Raw genomic sequence first — 20,615 nt, 5'->3', positions numbered from 1 at the left:
AATCTTCTTCCTACGTGAGTCATCACGCTTTCTGCAGTCAACCCAGCGCAGTCCTATGACTTGAGAATGGGCGACCAGTCCTCGTGCTTGATGTAGTCTTCAATGCTGGTCGTCGGACATTCCACTGGCAGATCCGTTGGATGGATGATGCTCGGATCACCGCCATCATAGCCAAACTCTTCCATGTACAAGGCCATTTCAGGAAGCTCCCTCTCCAAGCCTTCAGGAAGTTCCTTTGCCAGGTCGGCCGTGGGGACTTCGTGGTAGGTCGCTTCCACCCCAAGAATGCGAGACCAGAGCGCCGCATACTCCCTCCAGCTCAGCATCTGGCCAAATCCGAGAAGAGTCAACCCGGGTGGGCTGCGGACAAGGGCGTGCACGAAGCTGCCCGTGTCCTTGTGTGGCACTACCATGGGAATGGGTGTGTTGCCACTGCTGTTCGCGAAAAGCCCGAAGGTACCGTCCGCTTGCTAATAAATTGTCACTATTAATGATGTGTTCCATAAGAGGGGACAAAGGGCAAACAGACCTTGCGGAAGGCGCCCATCCCGGCCTTCCAGTTGGTTGCGTAAAGCCCCACCTGCAGAAGAGACATCCGGGCAGCGAGCTCAGGGAACTCTTGCTTGATCCTCCTCGCGGCCTCGGCCTTCGAGTCGAAATGATAGACCCAAGTGTACTTGCCGTTACTCAATTCCTTCGCGTGGGACAGCGACGAAAAGATGAACCGCTCAACAGTGCCGAGATTCTCAGCCGCTGCTTTGGCAATGTTCATCGCACGCTGCAGCTCCAATTCGTAGCAGTACTCGTTGATCGTCTGTCCTGGGGCGAGTAGCGCCTTTGTGGCCGGGTTGTAGAACGGGGTCCAGAAGTCGGTGACCGCAAAAATGGCGGTTGCACCCCGGAAGGCATTGGAGAGCGAGGCGAAGTCGTCGAAATCGCCGGCCACGACTTCAATGCCCTGGTCGCGGAGAGCGGCAGCTTTGGGAGTGGAGGTGTCTCGGGTCACGCCACGGACAGTCCAATCGGGGAGGGTGCGGAACAACTCGGCAACTGAGCCACCCTGCATGTAGACGATGAGCTGCAGTTACAATGATGTCTAGCGTCTTGGGAAGAATTGTTTGCCTACCTGAATTCCAGTCACTCCTAAGACGACAATGACTTTCTTTTCCATTGTTGTGGCAGTTTGGTTCGAATGCAGAGAGAATCACAAATGTTTCGGTTGATTGTATACAGATATTCAGATGCACCTAGCGCGTTAATAAATGTCCAGGATACGGTTAGTAGATCCAGCCGGCGGAGGGTTTGTTGTGCAATGCAGCAGTAAAAGTCACGTGTAGCCGGGCAGATATTCACCCTGCGGGAAGATAATCTATCCGTTTGATATTACTAATCACGCCGTGGACAAGCGGCGATGGCATGGCTCACGTGTGCCTGCAGTGGGCGTGGGTTCTGATTGGCCAATGTCTCTCGCCCCCATCGCTCGGATGAGCCTCAATCCTGAAGCGAATCTCAGAGTCTGGTGATACTCACTGCTTAGTGGGTGGTGGTGATTAGTAGCTCAAATAGAAGCGTACGAGACTCCAAATTCTCAATTCCATAGTCGGCACTCTGTCGACCAAATATACCTTCACGGGATTGACCACGCAATATTCAACGTATGCGCGGCGGGTGAGAGATAATTCTCGCCTTGAATGGCACATTAAATAGGTAGCATAGAATCAATGTCATTATAGGCACCTCGACCACGCATGTCTAGACCATGTTCAACCATGTCCATAGCGAGGCATATTCTCTCATCTAGTCGATGGCGACGGCGTACCATGTGAGCAACACCACCAACCCATAATGGAATCGCAAGATGTGGGAGTCAATCGAGGCTAGTATGACGTGAAGGAATTAAGGTCCGGCGTAGGTAGCTAAAGCTCTCATCCGGATGCATTTGTCGATTTAAAAAATTCTCCATTTCAATCTATACGATAGCTTCACAGACCCATGAACGGTATGAAATTATTCAACCACGGAGGTAGATAAAATAAATATATTTAGTAGCTGCTTTATTAATAAATTTTTGGCCACCCCATCACGGCTCATTTCGTGTACATCTGCTGGCCTCAAGGCAACAAAGCTGTGACTTATGACTACAAGACGCAATTTTCCTTGATGTGTTTATTTGTCGTAGAGGTTTCACAGTTAAGTCGAACATAGATCATGCTACATATCAACTACGTCATTAATTACTTTCCTTGCATTTTATCGCTTTAATCTATTACAGCAGGGGTGGCGGTTGTCGATCCCTGCACCCCGCTCAGCCAACCCCGCTTCGTATTCACAGCCAGAAAAGCCCACCAGTGGATTGTTCGTTATATAGGCTAATATGGACGTATATCTGTTTAAATAAAGACAAGTACATGGTACTTACGTCGTTAGTGACAGAAACCCAATCATGGAGTCAAGCCGCTGTTTCTATCGCATTCTCGTTTGCCTTTTCGTAACGGCATCAATTTCGCTCGGAGCGAGTGCATCCACACCTCCAATTGGCTCTCGCCGCATCTGGTACACTTCTCCTGCACCAGAATGGAATCTGGCGTTGCCGATCGGCAGCGGCCGTCTTGGTGGCATGGTGTACGGTGGCATCAGTCAGGAACGAGTGCAGATGAACGAGGACTCAATATGGGACGGTGGGTTCCTGGACAGAGTCAACCCTCGTGCAGTAGAAGGATTCCGACTGGCAAGGAACCTTTTACTGAATGAGAGCTTGACAGAAGCTGGGCAGACGGTCCTGGCGACCATGAGCGGTGATCCAACCAACCCAAGGGCTTATCACCCAATGGTCGAGCTCTTTTGCGAGTTCGACCACCCTGAGGGAGATGTGAAAAATTACTCTCGATGGCTGGACACATACGATGGCTATGTGGGGAGCGAGTATACTTACAAAGATGTGGCATACAAGTAAGTCTCTTTCTAGGAGTACGACACCTTCAGGTTGCAGACCAGCGCTAAAGCAGATAAGGCGGGTTTCGTTTGGCTCATTTCCTGCGAGCGCCCTTGTTTTGCGTTTCGAGGCGAACGCCTCAGCAGCGATAAATGCAACCGTCACATTGTTCCGCGAACGCAATGTCACATACCACGCAGCGGACTTGGGCTTGCCTTACAGTTCCATTACTATCCGTGCTGGAAGCGGCCAAGCCGATGGCATCAATTTTACTGCTCAAGCGCGCCTTAACATAGAAGGGGCCTCAGGTGAGATATCTCAAGATGTAGAGACTATCAACTAACCCGTCATCCAGCAAACGTATCCACAAACGGCACATCTGTTGATATCCGTAATGCCGACGCCTTAACTATTTTCGTTGATGCAGAGACGTCATACCGCTATGCAGACCAACAAGAGTGGGAAGGAGAGCTCAACCGCAAGCTCGACAATGTTGTTGCCACTCCATATGCTGAAATAGAGCGTGATGCACTTGATGACTACACAAGCTTGGCGCACAGAACATCTCTGGACTTGGGGTTCTCTGGGGACATCGGCTTGCTACCAACAATAGATCGGCTCCGAAGATGGCAAAATGTCACCATGGGAGGTGATCCAGAGCTGGCAACCCTGCAATTCAACCTTGGACGATATATGCTCATCACATCTTCGCGAAAGGAGCATGGCATTGTTTCATTGCCAGCAAATCTCCAAGGTGTCTGGAGCCAGCGTTACGATCCTCCATGGGGAGGCAAATGTAAGAGACTTGTTCCAAGCGAAGATTAGAACTGACGATTCCATCAGACACAATAAATATTAACACGGAGATGAACTACTGGCCAGCTGAAGTCACTAACCTTGCGGAGACTCATCTTCCCTTATTCGACTTAATCGAGGTCGTACGGCCCAAAGGTAGAGACGTTGCAAAAAGGATGTACAACTGCCCCGGCTTCATGACCCATCACAACACCGACTTGTGGGGAGATTCAGCACCTGTCGACAACGGCACACAATGGACCATGTGGCCCATGGGAGCAGCCTGGCTCTCCCTGCACCTGATCGAACACTACCGCTTCAACGGCAACAAGACCTGGCTCGAACACTCCGCCCTCCCCGTCCTCCAAGAAGTCGCCGACTTCTACTACTGCTACCTCTTCGAACACCCCTCCTCCGGCTACTACGCCACGGGCCCCTCCATCTCCCCCGAAAACAGCTTCCGCCTCTTCCCCGACCAAACCGCCCCCAACGCCACCGAAGCCATCGACGTCGCGCCGACCATGGACAACGAGATCCTCTGGGAACTCTTCTCCGCCATCGTCGAGGCCGGCGCCGCGCTCGGCCGTTCCTCTTCCGACGACCCAGCGCTGGCCAAAGCCCAGCACTACCTCGCCAACCTCCAACCGCCCCAGATCTCCCCCTCGCTCGGCACGATCATGGAGTGGCGCCGCGACTACGCCGAAGCGGAGCCCGGCCACCGGCACGTCTCGCACCTCTTCGGCCTCTTCCCGGGGCGCAGCATCGACCCCGCCGTCTCGCCGTCCCTGGCTGCTGCAGCGAACAAGACGCTGCATCGGCGTCTGGAGCATGGTGGTGCTGGCACCGGCTGGTCGCGTGCGTGGACGATATCGTGGTTCGCGCGGCTGGGGGACGGCGACGCGGCGTGGGAGAATGTGGCGCAGTTTCTGAACACGTCGGTGAATGATAATTTGTTCTCGAATAATCCGTATCCGACGTTCCAGGCTGATGGGAATTTTGGGTTCGTCGCGGGTGTGGTGGAGATGGTGTTGCAGAGCCATTCGGCGGGCGGAGTGGTGCATTTGTTGCCGGCGCTGCCGAGGGGGGAGGTGCAGGATGGGGAGGTGAAGGGGTTGGTGGCCAGAGGCGGGTTTGTGGTGGATGTGGCGTGGGAAGGTGGGAGGCTGAAGGAAGCGACGGTGGAGTCGAGGTTGGGGAATCGGTTGGCGTTGAGGGTGGCGGATGAGGAGGGGTTCAAGGTTAATGGGGGGGAGTACAGCGAGCCGCTGGATACGGTTGCGGGTGAGAAGTTTGTTGTAGGTCTGTAGCAATGGGTTACGTAGGCTTCCTTGTTGTGCTCCGCAACGTAGCTGATATAGCAATGAGCACTTTGGGCATTCTTTCTATTAGTTTTTTATTCTAAAAATTCCGAAGTCGTGATTCTGCCGCAACCGGCATCAAACCTCCATCAACCACCTACGATAACCAACAAAATTTCTCCCCCCGCAACAACCCCTCCCACTTCACCCTAAGCGCATCCGTCCCCGGAAAATCCCTCACCATCCCCACCGCGCACTCCCTCTCGCACACCCCCACCACCCCCAACAGCTCCCCAACCCGATCCGCAAACCACCCCACCATCTCCTCCCCACCCCCGTACATCGCCCGCCGCTTGTCCGCCAGAAACCACCCCACCGCCAACACCCACATCAACGTCTCCGCTTCCATCGGCCCCGGTGCAACGATCGCCCTGGTACCGCTGCCGCCCGGCCGTAGCTTCATCCACTCCGCACCCCCGCCAAGCTGTACCCCACGAGCGCGCTTTCTCCCTTGGAGCGCGCCCCGCAGCCGCGCCAGGAACGCGTCGTGCATGTGCGGGCTGGCCGGCAAGTCGCTCAGCGCGGCCCAGAGGTAGGCGTGCGCGGCGTGCAGGAGGACGGCGTGGGCCCACTGCGCTGGCCCTCCGTCATCCTCCTCCTCCTCATCATCCTCATCCCCACCGGCACCATCGCCGTCGTCGTCATCGTCGTCCTTCTTCTTCTTCTGCTGCTGCTGTTCCTCCTCCCCCTGCTGCTGCTTCTGCTCCTCCTGGTGCAGCCGCGCCACCTCGACCAGCACAGCATACAGCGCGTCGTCCAGCACCGCGGCGGCGGCTTCTTTGGCGGGACTGTAGGCTTGGAAGGCGGGCTGCCAGGCGGCAGAGATGGCGGTGCCGACGAGGGTGAGGGCGGCGAAGATGCGGGAGATGAGGTGGCCGTTTGATCCAACGGGGGCAGGAGAAGGAGGAGGAGGAGGAGGCAAGTGTGCTGCCGTGCGGGCGTGGGCGGCGGAGACGAGGGAGACGAAGGCCTGGGGGAAGGGCGAGGGGCGAGATGATGAGGCTGAGGTGGTGGGCGTGGAGGACGACGACGACGAGGGAGAGGACGAGGAGGGGCATGAGGAGGAGCATGAGGAACCCCAGGGCGCAGGCGGTGGGATTGGGGCCAGCATAGGGCGCAATTGGTGGGCGGCGCAGCTGTGATACTCACACCAGCTGATGACGCGGCGGACCAGCCGCTCGAGCGTGTCGGTGCCGCCGCGCAGCCGGATTAGCTCGTGGCCGCCGCGGAGGTGCGATATGGCCGTGGCTTCGTCGAGGTACATGGACTTTGGCGAGGGAATGCGTCAGTGAAGGTTCTTTTTGGCTACTGCTTTTGATGGTCTTGGTGGTAGTTGCGCACCGCTATGCTTGCTTGGCCCATTACGGCGCAGATGTAGCCTTCGGATATTTGGTTTGGCTTCGTGATTGCTGTTGGTGATGGCATCCGCTCTCTGATAGATTTTAGTGTTGCATGCTGCAGTCGGAAGTAGTCGTTCTGCGCCTGTTTATCGAAGCGGCTTCCGGCTCGTATGCGTGCGAGACTGGAAACGAAAGCCACCATGGCCGTTTCGTCGGAGCTGATTATGTCCCATTGCGTGTTGACTCGTCTTGCGAGTCCCCTCTTCTGGACGTTCCGTATTAGGTTGTCTTTGTTGATCTGTAAGCATGACTACAGTCTCTGATGGCTTGGAGGGCGTACCGTCGGTGAGTGGGGCAGCACCAGGATAGTTCTCAAAGTCTACTAATGAGTTTAACTCGATCCATCACCCTAAGACATCTCGTACTTACAATATCCCAGAAGGTCATGCATGCCCGAGAAATTCTTCACGCGCAGAGAGTCAAATGGATCTGCCCCTGCAAAGCTCGCCTCCTGCAACGGGCTCTGCACTCGGATTATTGCATTCGCCTCGTCGCAGTCCTCTATCTTGTGCCGCCGTCTCGCCTCATGCACAGCATACATGATGTGCCGGCGGATCATGCGCCTCTCTGACTCGCTCTTCTTGGAAGTTGCATCTACAAAGAGCAGTGTTGATGGTGGCTCTGCCCGGGATGCAAACGACGGTCGTGCGGCCCGTGTGAACTGCACATGGTCAAAGGTAATCATGGACCCTGAAGCGGGCATTTTGTGCGTCCAAAAAGAAACGAGCACTGAGGCTTGGAGAGATTTATATCGCTGTCGCCGGCGGAAAGCGTGACATCCGAGTGGGGGCCGAATTAGGGCTAATAATAAGCTGCTGACATCCCACTGCGCCAACTAAGGCCCTGTTTTGTGTTAAACGACGAGTATCGACCAGGACAACTGGCGGAAGTGGGGACTTTACGTCGATTGGTTCTGAGGTTGCCTCTTAAAGTATTGATACGCAATCGACCGTTTTCCCTGGTCGATTTTCTAAACACCCTCGCCTTTTTTATTAACCGCACAGCTACTTCTGGTCGAGTCGGAAAACACCCCCCCTTATATCAGGTATTACCGTCTCCCACCCACATTTGCAACGCACCCGCCTTTGCAAATTACGAGCTTGTCAGCTGTATTCTCATTTGCCCGTCGACTTTACGCCCATATTAAGAAAAATATTGTCTGTGCCTACTCGGCTGGCCCGGGATTGGTGCTTGCAAATGTAGGTGCGTTGCAAATGTGGGTGAGAGACGGTAGGTAATTTCTTGGCACCAGTCGTCACTATCGACGGGGAACACAAAACAGGCCCGTAGTCGACCCTGGAAAGGAAGGAGGTCCCCACATGTGGATCTTGCAATACGGGTGAACCTCGCGCTGTTGCCTGATCGCTCTAAGCGATTCAGCACCCACATCCCGTTGCAGGGATCATTATCCAATCTGCCACCAATCACGGATTCGCTGGGTATTTCAATAAGTTGGGGACCAGAACATCCGACCAATCAAGATAAAGTGAGCTTAAAGCCTGTAGAAAACTACAGCGTGTTTGAGCCTTTCAATGCTTCCCACCTGGTTCGGTGTTGAAATACGTTAGTTAATGGGGGTAGGAGATCGCCGCGGGGCGCCGCGCTACCAAATATAAGCCAGCTCTTCTCAATGGACACTGTATGATGCGAAAGTGCGGTTTTCGGATAGAACTCAAGACTGCAGGTCTGGCAATACATAAATACTGTGTCAATATGGCCATGGAGGCCTCTCATTGAACTGGATAAACCGGTTAAGCCTTTAATTAATAATAGGGATGCCAGGGGGTATATTCCATTCAGACAGAATGCTAAGAACTCGATCGGTGAGGAGTAGAATACATTAATCTTTTAAAAGCCCCTTCCCTTCATCTCCGACTCAGTCCATCTCCACAGCTCCTCCGCCATCCCATTGTCTGCACTACTGTTTCTCCCTTTAAACTCCTTGCCCACAGGGTAGAACATGGCACCATTGGTAATTGTCCCAGCAGGCACAGTTGCAGCCCACAGTTGGTTGAGCGCTCCCGTCGCAACATCCACCATCGTGAATCGTCCAATGAATCTCACGAACTTAGCCAACATACCTGGTCCATCTGCTATCCCTGTTCGAACAATTCCAGGATGTACAGCAACGGATGTGATGGCCGGATAGCGTTTCGCAAGGCCTCGGGTGAAATAAAGCTCCGCGAGCTTCGATTGACCGTAGCGAGCCATAGTGCTGAGACGCTCGAGCTTCGTGTCGAGCTCGGAGAGAAGCAAACGATCTCTGGGCGCACTGGTATGAAGGGCTGAGCTAACCATAACGATATGGGCGTCACTGCCCGATGAGTTCGCCTTCTCCAATGCGGGCAAGAGCAGATTACTCAAGAGCACTGGCCCCATGTATTCTGTGCCGAATTGAATCTCATAGCCTTCCTCCGTTAGCCCTGGTGGTGGTGCGAAGATGCCCGCGTTGTTGATCAGGATATCAAGACGGTCACTTTCGGCCAGAAATGTCTGGGCTGCTGTGGCTATCGAAGAGAACGAGGCAAGGTCTACTTTCTTGGCTCTTCGCATATAACATCGCTGCCTAAGTCAATTCTAACCATGGGTCAATCACAACCGTTGCTTGCTCTGCAAAATGTAAACTCTACGGCACAACTTGCGAACCTCTTTCACCATAAACGCTTATCTTTTCCTTGCCCATTTGGTACCAAGCCGGACCGGGAACACTGACAGAAGGGCTGCGCAAAATTTGACAAGACGAGTAATGGTTTGGAGAAGTGGCGAGGATGGAGTAAAGTAAGAAGGTAGCAGCTGAGCGAGGGAGAGGCTGACGTTTTGAGAAGCATTTAGCTCTGTAAACTTGATTGATATGATAAGTCTCGCTCGTTCCCTTAAGATAAGCACACCGTCTTCAGCAAGCACTTCCAATCACTGCTGCACTAGTAATGAGACGAGAGTAAGCTGTAGGTGGAATATCCGAGATGGAGAGAGGCAGAGCACGAAATCACTCCCAAACGCATCGACGAAAAACCCGAACACTCACGTGTCCACCACTCTAACAAGCCGTCGTCCCCCATCGCTCCAGACATCCACAATACGCCCATCAAGCAGCCCCACCATCCCCGGCACCGAAACGTAAACCCTCTCGCGGTCCCTGCATGCCTCGCGGCCGAACCGCTTGTCCAGCCGATGCCGCCTGCCCGGCCCGACGACGGCCGTCTCACACACCATATTGGCTGCTTCTCCTTCTTTGCCGCCGCCGCACCGCGCCCGCACGCTGACCTCCAGCCATTCTAGCCGCGGCATGCGCGAAGCGGCGCGCGCGACGGCCAGGAAGAGCGGGTTGATGCGCGCGGCGTCGGGCGTGCGCCGGAACCACCTGGTCGGATACATGCCGGCGGCGATGGCCCGGGTCGAGGTTCGCTGCGTGGCGCCGAAGTCCCACGAGGGGTCTGAGTCCAAGGAGTCGTCGTCGGAGTCGTTGTCATCGGGAGGGACCTGGCCGGGCGCGCCAGTGAAGTACCAGCCGCCATCCGGAGCGACCATGGAGAACTTGACGACGAGGGTGGTAAGGCTGGGCCAGGATGGCGGCGGGGTTGTGGAGCCGCCGGCGTCGGGTGGTGGTGGTGGTGGCCAGAACAGGGAGGGGTCGATGGTGAGGGCGCCAGAGATGCGGAGGGTCGCGAGGTGCGGCGACAGCGAAAGGCGATGCAGGGCGAGGCTGAGAGGGTCGGCGGCGCCGCCGGCATCGCTGAGGCGCGGCGGCTCGAAGGCCTCGTCCTGGGGAGCGCAGTCGGGGGCGTCGATGTGGAGGCTCGTCAGGGATGACGAGGTCAGGGCCGGCAGGGCTTGCGCGAGCGAAAGCCGCATCGCACGCCTCTCGGCCGTCGACATCAGCTGGGGATCGTCGTGGATGGATAGCCATGCTTTCACCAGGCAGGGAAGCTTTGCAGCGAGCCGGGCGGCCGATGGGCTGTCGAAATTGCAGCGCTGATGGCGGACGAACTCCAGTTCCGTGATGTGAGTTATCGACGGCAGCTCTTCCACGTCGTCGAATACTACCACTGGTTGAAACGTCTGAGGGCGATCCGGGTATGCGATGCCGATGTTCAGTCGCATCGTTTGACCGGCTGCGTCGACGCCCCAGGAGCTCAGAAGGGCAAACAAGTCATGTATGGCACGAGTAGCGGCGATATTCTTCTGGACGTACGGGGGAATCACGAGGTTGTATGTGAGGACCCGCAGTAGATGGCGTCGATGGGCGACCAGAACGCGAGCAAGGTCGGCGACATGGTTGCTGTCGATGGTGACAGCCTCGAAAGTGCGACGTTCTATGGCATGTTGCCACGGGCGCGAGACGCAGGCGTAGGGCGGCAGCTGCGAGGGATTGGGCCCAGTAGGACGTTTCAGGACGGGTAAATTAGAGTAGTCATGTCTTTGCGGCAGGAACTCTGCAATGCGGCAGATGAGCTCCTGCGATAGACTGCTTATGGTAGCCATGATGGCTCTGGTTGTTGTCTTTTGCGAACTGGCTGAGGACACGAAGCGGGGTAGGAGGCGGCCGCGCCAAGCATTGTGGCTGTGTCGCTGCAGTGTAACTGTCTAGTATTATTGTATGACTACACGATGTATTGCAATGCGTCCACGATCGAGTGAATCAAACGAGCAGTATAAGGAGTAGAGGGCGCGGTAGTCGCCATATACTTCTACGTTAAACCGTTCCTCACCACGATATAGTGCTATTCATATCCATTCATTGCGTTGTATTGCTATTCAGTGTGGAAACAGTACCCTAATACGGCAGCCTCTGCTCACCATGGTACTCATTCAATCCATCTATTCATGTCATATTTATTTCGTCAAACCGTCGGCGGCGTCCAGGCCGGGCTGGTCTGCGCCGCACTTTTCAGAGCTTGCGGAGTTGCTGTTCCCGAATGCGCGGCAACCAGGGTATGCTTACTGCGTGGGCACCACCGACGACAATCCTACTCGCAGCAACTCGTCGACGACCAGCACTACACGCACGTCGAGCGCTCCAGCGCCTACCAAAGCACAGGAGAACAATGCTCCGTCGAACTGCAACGGGTGGGCCGAGGCGCAGGATGGAGACTATTGCTCGTTGTTCGCGGAAAGGAACGACATTACCCTAGATCAATTATTTTCGTAGAATGCGGTGTTAGGTAGCGATAGTAGTGGGTGTGATACTATGTTCTAGGCAACCTACTAGTACTGCATCAGCGTAGATTCATGAATTTGAGATGCTTTGCACTCGCTAGCTAGGTTGAGAGACTTATGTTTGAGCACCTAGATGGGTCTGTTCGCATGGATAGCGCCACCAACGTCTTCTGCTCTAGCCGCCCCGACGACGGCGACGTGATGGCCGAGAACTTTGCCAAATCGAGCGACCTACGCTACCTGTACAACGGCAGCTTTGGATCCGCCACAATGAGCATCTATTTTGAGGTTGCGAGGCTAAAAAAAAAAAAAAAAGGAAAGCTGGTGCATTCAATGCAGGATTCCGAGTAGCGCTGTTCGTTAAGAACAACGACTGCAAATTCTTAATAAGAAAGTTTGGTTCTGATTTTATCGTTATCTTCTAGACACACTACATATTTCTTTTCGTAGGTTTACTGCAAGCGGCGTTGAAGTTTTCGGCTACGAGGGTAGTGGTTAGGGCGCTAACCAATTTCTTCCTTCGGCTGGAATGTGATCCATGACGCACCGCGCTAGCCAAGTGCGTCCATAGTACCATGAGTTTATATCCAGGACATAAGCCAAACTATTGCTTCCCATGGGGTCGTACTTCACTAACGACCCTTTCAAAAAGTTTTAAATATAGAGAAGTGTTTCAAGCAACGGACCGAATACGCTGTTGAAAAGGGGCAGAGAGTAGGCGATCGAGTAGTCTGCAAACAGCAACCAGATTTGTGTTTGTAAATGTACTTTGGTACGGGCCATGATGACCCTGTTTCTCGGCCTTATTGGGCGGAATTCGAGGCCGCATCTACATCGCAAGCGGCCACATTCTTGAGCTCGTAGCAAGGGAATTTTAAGGGCTGATGCGCATCACAGGTGCCTTTCACCTAAAATCATGTGATGCAGTATTATTAAAGTGTGTCATAGCCCTCAGACCATTTTTGTGGAATCCCAACCCGTGCAGCCTTCCTGGCTGCATTTTGCATCAACAGCTATTCAAACCCGAAGCTTAGACACAAGTATCAGTTCTACCTGAGACCATGTCGTCGTTGCATCCAAATGGGTAAGCGAGTTTGAAATGACCACAACGGGCAGACTGACACAATGACCAGTGGGCGCAATCCGTCCACCACCTGGGGCGGCGACATCCTCTCCAGAAAAAAGCCCGAGGAATCCGCCACACCAACAGACGGAACAGTCGGGGAAACGCAGTACATCCCTAAGCTCCGCGAAACAACAATGGAGCTATCAATCCGCATCAAGCACGACTTCAGCGGGCCCAGCCAGCGCACCATCGAAACCGCCACAGCCGACCACCTCCTCGCGCACGTCGAACAGCTCCGGCTCCAGCACCTCCCGCACAAGGGCAGCAAGCTGGACCGCGTGTGCACGTGGGCTGTCTACTTCACGGGCGTCGTCCAGCGCGAGATCTTCGTCAAGACGCACGAGGACGCCGCGCGCCTCGTCCTGGGCGCCTGCCACACGCTCCTCGAGCTCTGTGAGCGGCAAATCGACCTCGTACACACAGCCTTCGCGCTCTTCAATGACATCGGCCGCGCCCTCACACTGTCGGTAGGTGGTGGTGGCAGCGAGTGGCTGGGGGGACCGGGCGAATTCGAACGCCAGACGCTCGCCTCGGCGCACACCGAGCTCGTCCGCCTCGCCGTCGATGTCGCCCTGTACTGCGAGCGTGGCGGCGGCACCGCTGGCGAGTTCGACGCGCACTTCGCCGCGCGCGCCGACACACTGTTTGCCCGCAGGGGCGCCATGGTGGACGTGTTGTGGAAACACTGCACGAGCCGGCACAACAAGGACTCGGGCGGCGTCTTCGTCGAGATGGACCAGATCCGCCGGTTCCTCGCGCCGGCCGAGGGCGTGGTGCAGGCGCTGGCTTCGCGGCGGTGGCGGTCCCGCGGCAGCCACGACCACGTCGAGTACACGTGCGAGTGGTTCGAGCCGTTGCTGCAGGACTTCTTCGCAGCCAGCGACGACACGGTGTACCACATCACCGGTCCGTCCGGTTGCGGCAAGAGCGAGCTGGCGCAGTGGATTGCGGAGCGCATGCGGTGCTGCCTGGAGACGGACCAGTGCGAGGTGTTTGCGTTCTTCGTCGAGGAGGACGTCAGGACCGAGGCGTCGGGAATCCACATCGCGCGGGGATTGCTGCTCCAGTTGTTCGAGAGCAGTATCGGGAATCTGGAGCTGTATGAGGAGCTGTCTCGGCTCGTGCGCCATGATGCTGTGCACGATGTGCGGGCGCTGGAACAGGCGTTGTGGGCGGCTATCGAGCTCGGCCTTAGGAACAGGCGGGCGGTTCTCCTCGTTGACGGTCTGGACCACTTGGCGGGGGAAGATGATGGCGCGCGTGTGTTGGATCATCTGCACCGTGTTACGTCCAAGAGCCCTGCCGCCAAAGCTTTTGTGTTATCGGCGCCGCTAGAGAGACACGCGTCTAGCCGCTGGCGGTTACTCAGCATCGGGGAAGAGCACACCAGGCGCGACCTCGAGCGCGTCTTCGAGAAGGCCATTGCGTCAGCCTTTCCGGTTCTGTCTGCAGGTGACCACTCTACAGTTAATCAGCGCCTCGTCACTCTATCAAGCGGCTCCTTCACCCACGCGACGCTTGCGCTTGAATTGGCAAAGCGTGAGAACACACTGGGTGGCGTCACGAGGACTCTGGACGATGCCACAGACAGCATGACAGGAATTGTGCAGAAGATCCTTGGCAGACTGAGACACGAGGAGAGAAACGAGATGCGCTTGATCCTGGCGTGGATGCTGGCGGCGGAACGGCCGCTGTCCATCTCCGAGGTGAGGGTGCTCTTGGAAGTGGATGTGGGGAACTTGAAGACGTCGATGATGATCACTGATATCAAGAACGACCTCTACCGCGCTATCGGCCCGCTCATCCGGACGGATGGGGAGGTGCTCCGCTTCAAGCACCCATTGATCAGGCGTATTCTTGTCCAGCTTGCGTCTGACACCAGATCCGGCCTCCCGTTCAACATGCAGGAAGCCCACAGCATGCTCGTCAGCAGGTGCATAGCAAGCGCCAACATATCATTGACTGACCGGATTGGCCTCTCCGTTGAGCCTCTTTCATCCGACATCGTAGCACGCCTCTTCCAGCGCCACAGCTTGCTGCGGTACACATCCAAGTACTGGGCGATCCACTTCAAGCACTCGTCCATGTACTCGGCGGACGGGGAGCACAGCCTGACCGCTGAGTTCCGGAACGCTTTCCCAGCATCCACCGGCCTCGCCGTCCTCGAGTTTACGCGGTGGGAGGGCTGCACATTACCGCAGGATGCCGCCTCCTTCTTCGAAATCGCGCTTCAGATCCGGCAGAGCCTCATTCCGCACCACGGGGATGCCGCTATCATCCAGACGCTCCTCGCACTAGCCCGCGTCTACCGACGTCTCTCCTGGTTCAGCAGCCGCAGCAGCAGCAACTTGGCGACACTCGCCGCCGGCTACATTGACTCGATCGAGAACATGACCGTCCGCGAAGAGCTCCTGCATTTCCTGGTTGGTTACCACCGCCACACCCACGGTCCATCGGGCGCGCCAACTATCCGGTACACCCGCCTGATGGTGGAGCTGCTGCACAAGCACAAGGGGCATGTCGACCGCGCTATCGAGGTGCAGGAGGAGCTGTACCACGTTTGTGTCAAGGAATATGGCATCCAGCACGCGGAGACCATGTCGATTCACAGAGATTTGGTTGCTCTGCTTCGGGAAGAAGGCCGGACCGAGCAGCTGAGCAGCCACGAAAGGCGCCGGTGGATGACCATCCGAGACACGTTGGCGCCGGATGACGCCGCCCTCATTGCGGCTGCACTGGATATGGTGGCGCACCACGAAGAGCGCAACGAGTTCACAGAGGCTAAGGCCGTTTTCACCTACATGTTGGAGTCTATGTCTCGGGAGATGCACGATCGCAGCACGTCTGTCATCCTGCGGGAGCGCAAGCTCGAGATCACGATGAAGTATCACGCATTTCTAAACAGGCACGATCGAACCGAGGAGGCGCAGAACGTCCTCATCGGCGTCTGGACTCAGTACCACGAGGCGCTTCACGTCACGGACATCTCAGAGACCGAACTGTCCATCATACTAACGGTTGGGCGCACCATGAAGAAGCATCGGTCGTTGGAGACGGCGCAGACCATATTCCAGAGCCTGTGGAGCTACTTCAAACGCGTGGACCAGCGCAGCTCCTCGCTGGCCATCGAGACCGCTCAGTCTCTGTCGATCACGTCAAAGGAAATTATGGAAGTCAGGACGAGCCGCACAACAACCGTGGAAGAAACTCCAACAGAAGAACTCGAAGACATCTTCTCATCCCTCACAACCACCACTGCATCATCATTCTGCTCCTCCTCCTCCAGCAGCACCACCTCCACCTCCGCGCACAGCAGCATCATCACCACCGCCGACACCCTCAGCGCACTCTACGAGCAGCGCTCAGACTGGACCCGCGCCACCACCACGACCGTCCGCGCTCTGGAGATCGTCTGGCCATCCATCCTCGAGACAAACACCACGCACTCCAGCAGCAACTCTGCCACACTCTCCTCCACCCTCTCATCCACCAAAGACATCTCCGTCACGCTCAGCACAGCGCGCCGCCTAGCACACTGCCACTTCGCCCAGCGCCGCGTCCGCCAGGCCGAAGCCATCCACGTGCGCATCTTTGAAGCTGTCATGCGGCAGCTCGGCGTACGCCACGAGCATTTCCTCGCCGCGGCCGAGGAGCTGGTCGCGTTCTACGAGACCGTGTTCCGGTTCGAGGACGCGGTACAGACGCTGGAAGAGGCATACGCGGCGCTGAAGGATGCGTTCGAGGTTGGCCATGATGTTGTTATCAAGATTGCGTACAGGCTGGGGAGGCTGTGCCATGAGCTGCAGATGCTGGAGAGGGCGCGGGATGTCTTTGAGGAGATTGTCGTCGCGCTGTGTGGTGGTGGGGCGAGAGGCGAGGGGGAAGTGCTGCGGTGGGGGGCGGTCGAGGCGGCTATCGCGCTGTGCGAGTTGCACGGTGGATTCCGGTGCTGGGACAAGGCGCTGCAGCTGTACGAGCGGCTGTGGAGGACGTTGGTGGAGGCGCGCGGCGAGGGGCACGGGTGGACGCACCAGATGGTGGAGAGGCTTTACCACGGGTACGTCGGCGTGCTCGAGACGGAAGCCAGGGTCGAGTACGGGACGCTCGTGCAGGTGACGGTCGAGTTCCGGCGGAAGAGCGCCGAGATGTTTGGCGAGAGGCACGAGGCCAGCATCGACGCTTCGTTGAGGTTGGCCGAGGTGTACGAACGCAGCGAGGAGCACCACGAACTGGCTATTTCCATGTACGAGACGGTCATCTCGATGTGCAGTTCGTCGTTTGACGAGAGCACCGTCACGAAGCTTAGCAAATCCCGCCAGCGCCTCGCCTATTTGTACTCGAAGCATACGGCCACTTCATCTCAGGGCTTCTCTATTTTTGAAGAGGAAGTCCGCAAGACGGCCGTACGTCACGGATACGCGTCTGTTCAGACAATAGAGCAGCTACGCCAGTTAGTCGCCTTCTCTTCCAGATCAGAGGTGACGGAAATCCGCACCGCTACGCTCCAGCTGCTTGAGAAGGTGGTCCGACAGATCGCTATCAGCGAGAAGAGGAAGGAGAGGCATATCGACTCAGCACACTCGATACTGACCATGTTCAAAGAGCTCGGCAGCTTGGACACCATCCAGACACTCACACGAAGCCTCCGTCAGCAGCTCATCACTGAGCAGTGCGGAACAAATAGCTTCTCTAGCTTAGGGCAGCATTCCTTCACCTTCATCGTCGCACTCGAGAAAGCGCTACTCACCACCAGCCAGAGCAGCATGCAGGTCGTTTCCTTCGACGAACTCGAAGAGACGCTGAAGACCGAGTGCCGCCTGCACCAAGACTACACGCGCGCCGCCAACGCCAACGCCTTCTCCGACACCATCACCCACGGCTGCCGCCTCGTCGCCTTCCTCCAGCACCACGGCCGCACCGAGGAGTCGGAGAGCTTCGAGATCCAACTTCGGTCCCACTTCGCCGGCGCCCTGGACTCGACCGACTCCTCGGCCGTCCTGCAGGACTTCTTCGACATCTGCGTGCGCGAGATGGGCAGTGTCGCCGCCAGCGGTACCGACCCCCTGGACGCCGTCATCGCCGCCGCCGCAGCCGCTGTCCGCCGTCACCTCGACGACACGGGCTCCCGCAAGGGGTTCGAGCTGGCCGGTCTGGTCCACCAATTCCTGCGGCTCATCCACGGGGGCGTGGCGGCGAACATGCAGACAGTGTTGCAGCTCGCACTCTGGCTGGCCGGCCGCGGCGGCGCACGCAAGCACATGGACAAGAAGCTGTCGGGAAAGATGCGCGAGCTCTCAGCCGAACTGCTCCGCGATGTGCTCTCCTCCACTGACCTCCGCGCCGCCGCTTCCCATATGCCGCTGCGCGAACTGAACGACCTGGTCGGCCTGCTGGGCGAGCTGCGCGAATGGGAGGCCCTCGAGGTACGTATCCCCCCTCCTCTTCCCCCCACCTCCCAAACAATCCACTAACCCACCACTCACAGACCATCCTCTCCGCCGCGTGGTCCACCCGCACCCCCTCCTCCTCCTACCCCCTCACAATCGGCCTCCGCCTCGCCCAAATCCGCTTCCTCCTCCATTCCCACCACCACTCCTCCTCCACCCACTCCTCCCCCGACCCCGCCCTCCGCCTCGCCGGCGACATCGCCTACAACCTGCTCCAAATCTGGGGCGCCGGCGACCGCTCCACTCGCCGCGCTTTCGCCGTGCTTGCCGCGCTGCTCGTCGCTGCCGGCGAGCGCGCGCGCGCCGCTGACGTCCTGGCCGAGGCGCTCGAGGGGCTGATGGACGCCGTGGCGGTGGGGGAGTGTACGCGTGCGGAGGCGGGGAGGTGGGTTGGTGAGGTGTGGGGGGGCAACGGCGCTGTGGGGAGGGAATGTGAGCTAGGCGACGGGAGGCAGCAGCAGCAGCAGCAGAGGTGGGTGGGGTTGAGGGGGAGGTTGGAGGCGGAGTTGGGGGTGAGGTTGGGGGGACTCGGACTTGGGGGTGCGTGGGAGAGGGGGAAGCCGCCGGCAGGGGGCCACCCTGTGTGTGGGTTCGCGACGGCGGAGGGGAGGAGGGTGAGGGAGGAGGAGGAGGAGCGGGATGCGAGTGCGTGGGGGAGGGGGCGGCACGGTGGCCGGGAAGAAGCGTGGATGCCCGAGTCGTGGGAGTTCTTGGAGAAGGGGGAGGAGACGGTGCATCGGAATAATTTGAGGAAGACGAGTGGGTTGGATGGGAGGGTGAGGACGCCGTTTGTTATCCATGCGGATAAGGCAAGGGTTCCGAGTTTGAGTGTTGGGTCCGAGAGTGCAACGACGGATGATGAGGTGCTGGGGTGGGGAGATGGTCAACTGCCGGCTTTGAGGGAGATTGGACAAGGCAAGGGGCACAAGGTGGAGAGTGAGGAGTTCGTGATGAAGAAACTGGATGATGGTCTGGCTGGGGATCACGTTTTTAGGATGCACGCCTGAAGCTCTATTACTTCTACATGGAATTTAAGCAAGAGCAGTTTCAATAAACTTCTGGCTTCCTGCTTTGCCCCAGCCAGCAGTGCCCTCAACACCAGGATCTTCAGCTATGCGCTCTACTGGGAATTTGGAGAAGGCTTCGGTCACCTTCTTCTGGAGTAGCGGGCTGTGCTCATGGGTAACGAATCCGCCCCACACTCTATGCGGCAGTAGGAACATTAACATGTTCAAGCGAATAGAGAGGCTGTTGATTGTCGAATTAATGAGTTGCTGACGATCTTACTGGTGATCCAAAACCTTATCCACGCTGATCACTTAATCTGCCGGCAGGCTGGAATTGATGGTTTGAGACTCCCACCCGCACGTAGCGGTAGACATGTTGCTGCTGACGAATTGCTGGGGGAAATCCGAAAAAGCCTGCTGTGTAAGGCTCTCAAGAGTTACTGGGTCTAGCAGGGCTCGGGTTCCTTGCCTGCGAGGGGTTTGGCGAGGAGTAAGAGAGACTCGTGTCCAGAGGGGATGTGAGTCGCACGGGCTAAGCAAGCGAGTCGCATACTCCTTGCTAGAGCCAAGCGCCAGTCCAAGTGCCTCGGGCAGTAGCACAGTACTCGTGGTTAGTTTAATAATCATTTTCGGCCCGGATGCTATCACCTCGGCAAATCCTAACGACCCATGGTATCCTCCTAAACTAACCACCCACAAAGGTTTATTACGACCTATGTATTCACCAAACCCAGCCAGCATCGGCTTTAAAAGGCCCAGCTACGGATACTCAAAAACTCGAAACGATCGTCCGGTTCAGCTTCGTTGGCATGCCGGCGTGTGTCCGCTGCCCAGCAAGGTGATCGACATACTTCGGTCGGCTTCAGTGCCGATTGAACCTCGTTCAATCACATGCCATCGCTCGATCTGCTGATGCAGCCTCTGGAGTTAGGAGACCACATCCCTAACAACATCGAGACCAAGAAAGAGCGCGACAAGTGCTGTTCGGAGGCGCTACCCATGTAATCGATGCGTCTGAAGCAGAGCAATTGACGCACCTCGAGGACCATCTGTGGAGAGAGCATGCGTCCCTCAACGCTCTTGAGCCGGCGCATCTAACGGGTGGGTAGCAGGTGCCGTGCCTGGCCGTGGGGGATCAACGCTCTGAAATACAGCATCGTTGTGGGTGGGCCCCGCCGGGGAATCGCCAGCATCCACCAGGCACGACAGCAAAAGTCCTTGATCGTCCCCGCACCAGCATATAAGCGCTGGATTTTAACCTCCTATCACGTTGCTAGCTCCACGGCCTTCACTGTTGAGGCCACCGCCGAGGCGGAGGAAGCGTGGAGCCAGCAGGTCATTGGAAGAGCCAGCTACGTTGCACCGGTGTGGGGCTACACACCAAATCTTTACA

The 20,615-nt window shown here is 56.9% G+C and overlaps 5 protein-coding genes across 5 annotated transcripts; 2 read left to right on the top strand and 3 right to left on the bottom strand.

Annotated features, from left to right (window-relative positions):
• Positions 1-53: 53 nt before the first annotated feature.
• On the bottom strand, positions 54-1,171 carry LTHEOB_8600 (nmrA-like family protein; the record flags this gene model as incomplete). The annotated part of the gene is made up of 3 exons (XM_035518096.1): positions 54-470; positions 530-1,078; positions 1,127-1,171. The coding sequence occupies 3 exons, from the start codon at positions 1,169-1,171 to the stop codon at positions 54-56; spliced, it is 1,011 nt and encodes a 336-aa protein (XP_035370306.1).
• A 1,656-nt stretch (positions 1,172-2,827) lies between these two features.
• LTHEOB_8599 (Alpha-L-fucosidase) lies at positions 2,828-5,034 on the top strand (the record flags this gene model as incomplete). The annotated part of the gene is made up of 4 exons (XM_035518093.1): positions 2,828-2,949; positions 3,155-3,240; positions 3,288-3,728; positions 3,776-5,034. The coding sequence occupies 4 exons, from the start codon at positions 2,828-2,830 to the stop codon at positions 5,032-5,034; spliced, it is 1,908 nt and encodes a 635-aa protein (XP_035370305.1).
• A 148-nt stretch (positions 5,035-5,182) lies between these two features.
• On the bottom strand, positions 5,183-6,349 carry LTHEOB_8598 (uncharacterized protein; the record flags this gene model as incomplete). Its single annotated transcript, XM_035518092.1, has 1 exon — positions 5,183-6,349. The coding sequence occupies one exon, from the start codon at positions 6,347-6,349 to the stop codon at positions 5,183-5,185; it is 1,167 nt and encodes a 388-aa protein (XP_035370304.1).
• A 3,157-nt stretch (positions 6,350-9,506) lies between these two features.
• LTHEOB_8597 (uncharacterized protein) lies at positions 9,507-10,967 on the bottom strand (the record flags this gene model as incomplete). The annotated part of the gene is made up of 1 exon (XM_035518091.1): positions 9,507-10,967. One exon carries the CDS (start codon positions 10,965-10,967, stop codon positions 9,507-9,509), a length of 1,461 nt encoding a protein of 486 aa, XP_035370303.1.
• A 1,935-nt stretch (positions 10,968-12,902) lies between these two features.
• LTHEOB_8596 (Carboxypeptidase s1) lies at positions 12,903-19,222 on the top strand (the record flags this gene model as incomplete). Its single annotated transcript, XM_035518090.1, has 10 exons — positions 12,903-13,235; positions 13,290-14,307; positions 14,368-14,701; positions 14,801-15,191; positions 15,276-15,610; positions 15,674-15,785; positions 15,843-17,171; positions 17,220-17,415; positions 17,467-18,191; positions 18,254-19,222. The coding sequence occupies 10 exons, from the start codon at positions 12,903-12,905 to the stop codon at positions 19,220-19,222; spliced, it is 5,742 nt and encodes a 1,913-aa protein (XP_035370302.1).
• Between the last annotated feature and the right edge of the window lie 1,393 nt (positions 19,223-20,615).

The sequence above is a fragment of the Lasiodiplodia theobromae genome (assembly GCF_012971845.1).
Source record: "Lasiodiplodia theobromae strain AM2As chromosome Unknown scaffold_27, whole genome shotgun sequence".
Taxonomy (NCBI): Eukaryota; Fungi; Ascomycota; class Dothideomycetes; order Botryosphaeriales; family Botryosphaeriaceae; genus Lasiodiplodia; species Lasiodiplodia theobromae.
Note: the sequence above shows the minus strand (reverse complement) of the source record. Positions and strands in the feature narration are given on the sequence as shown.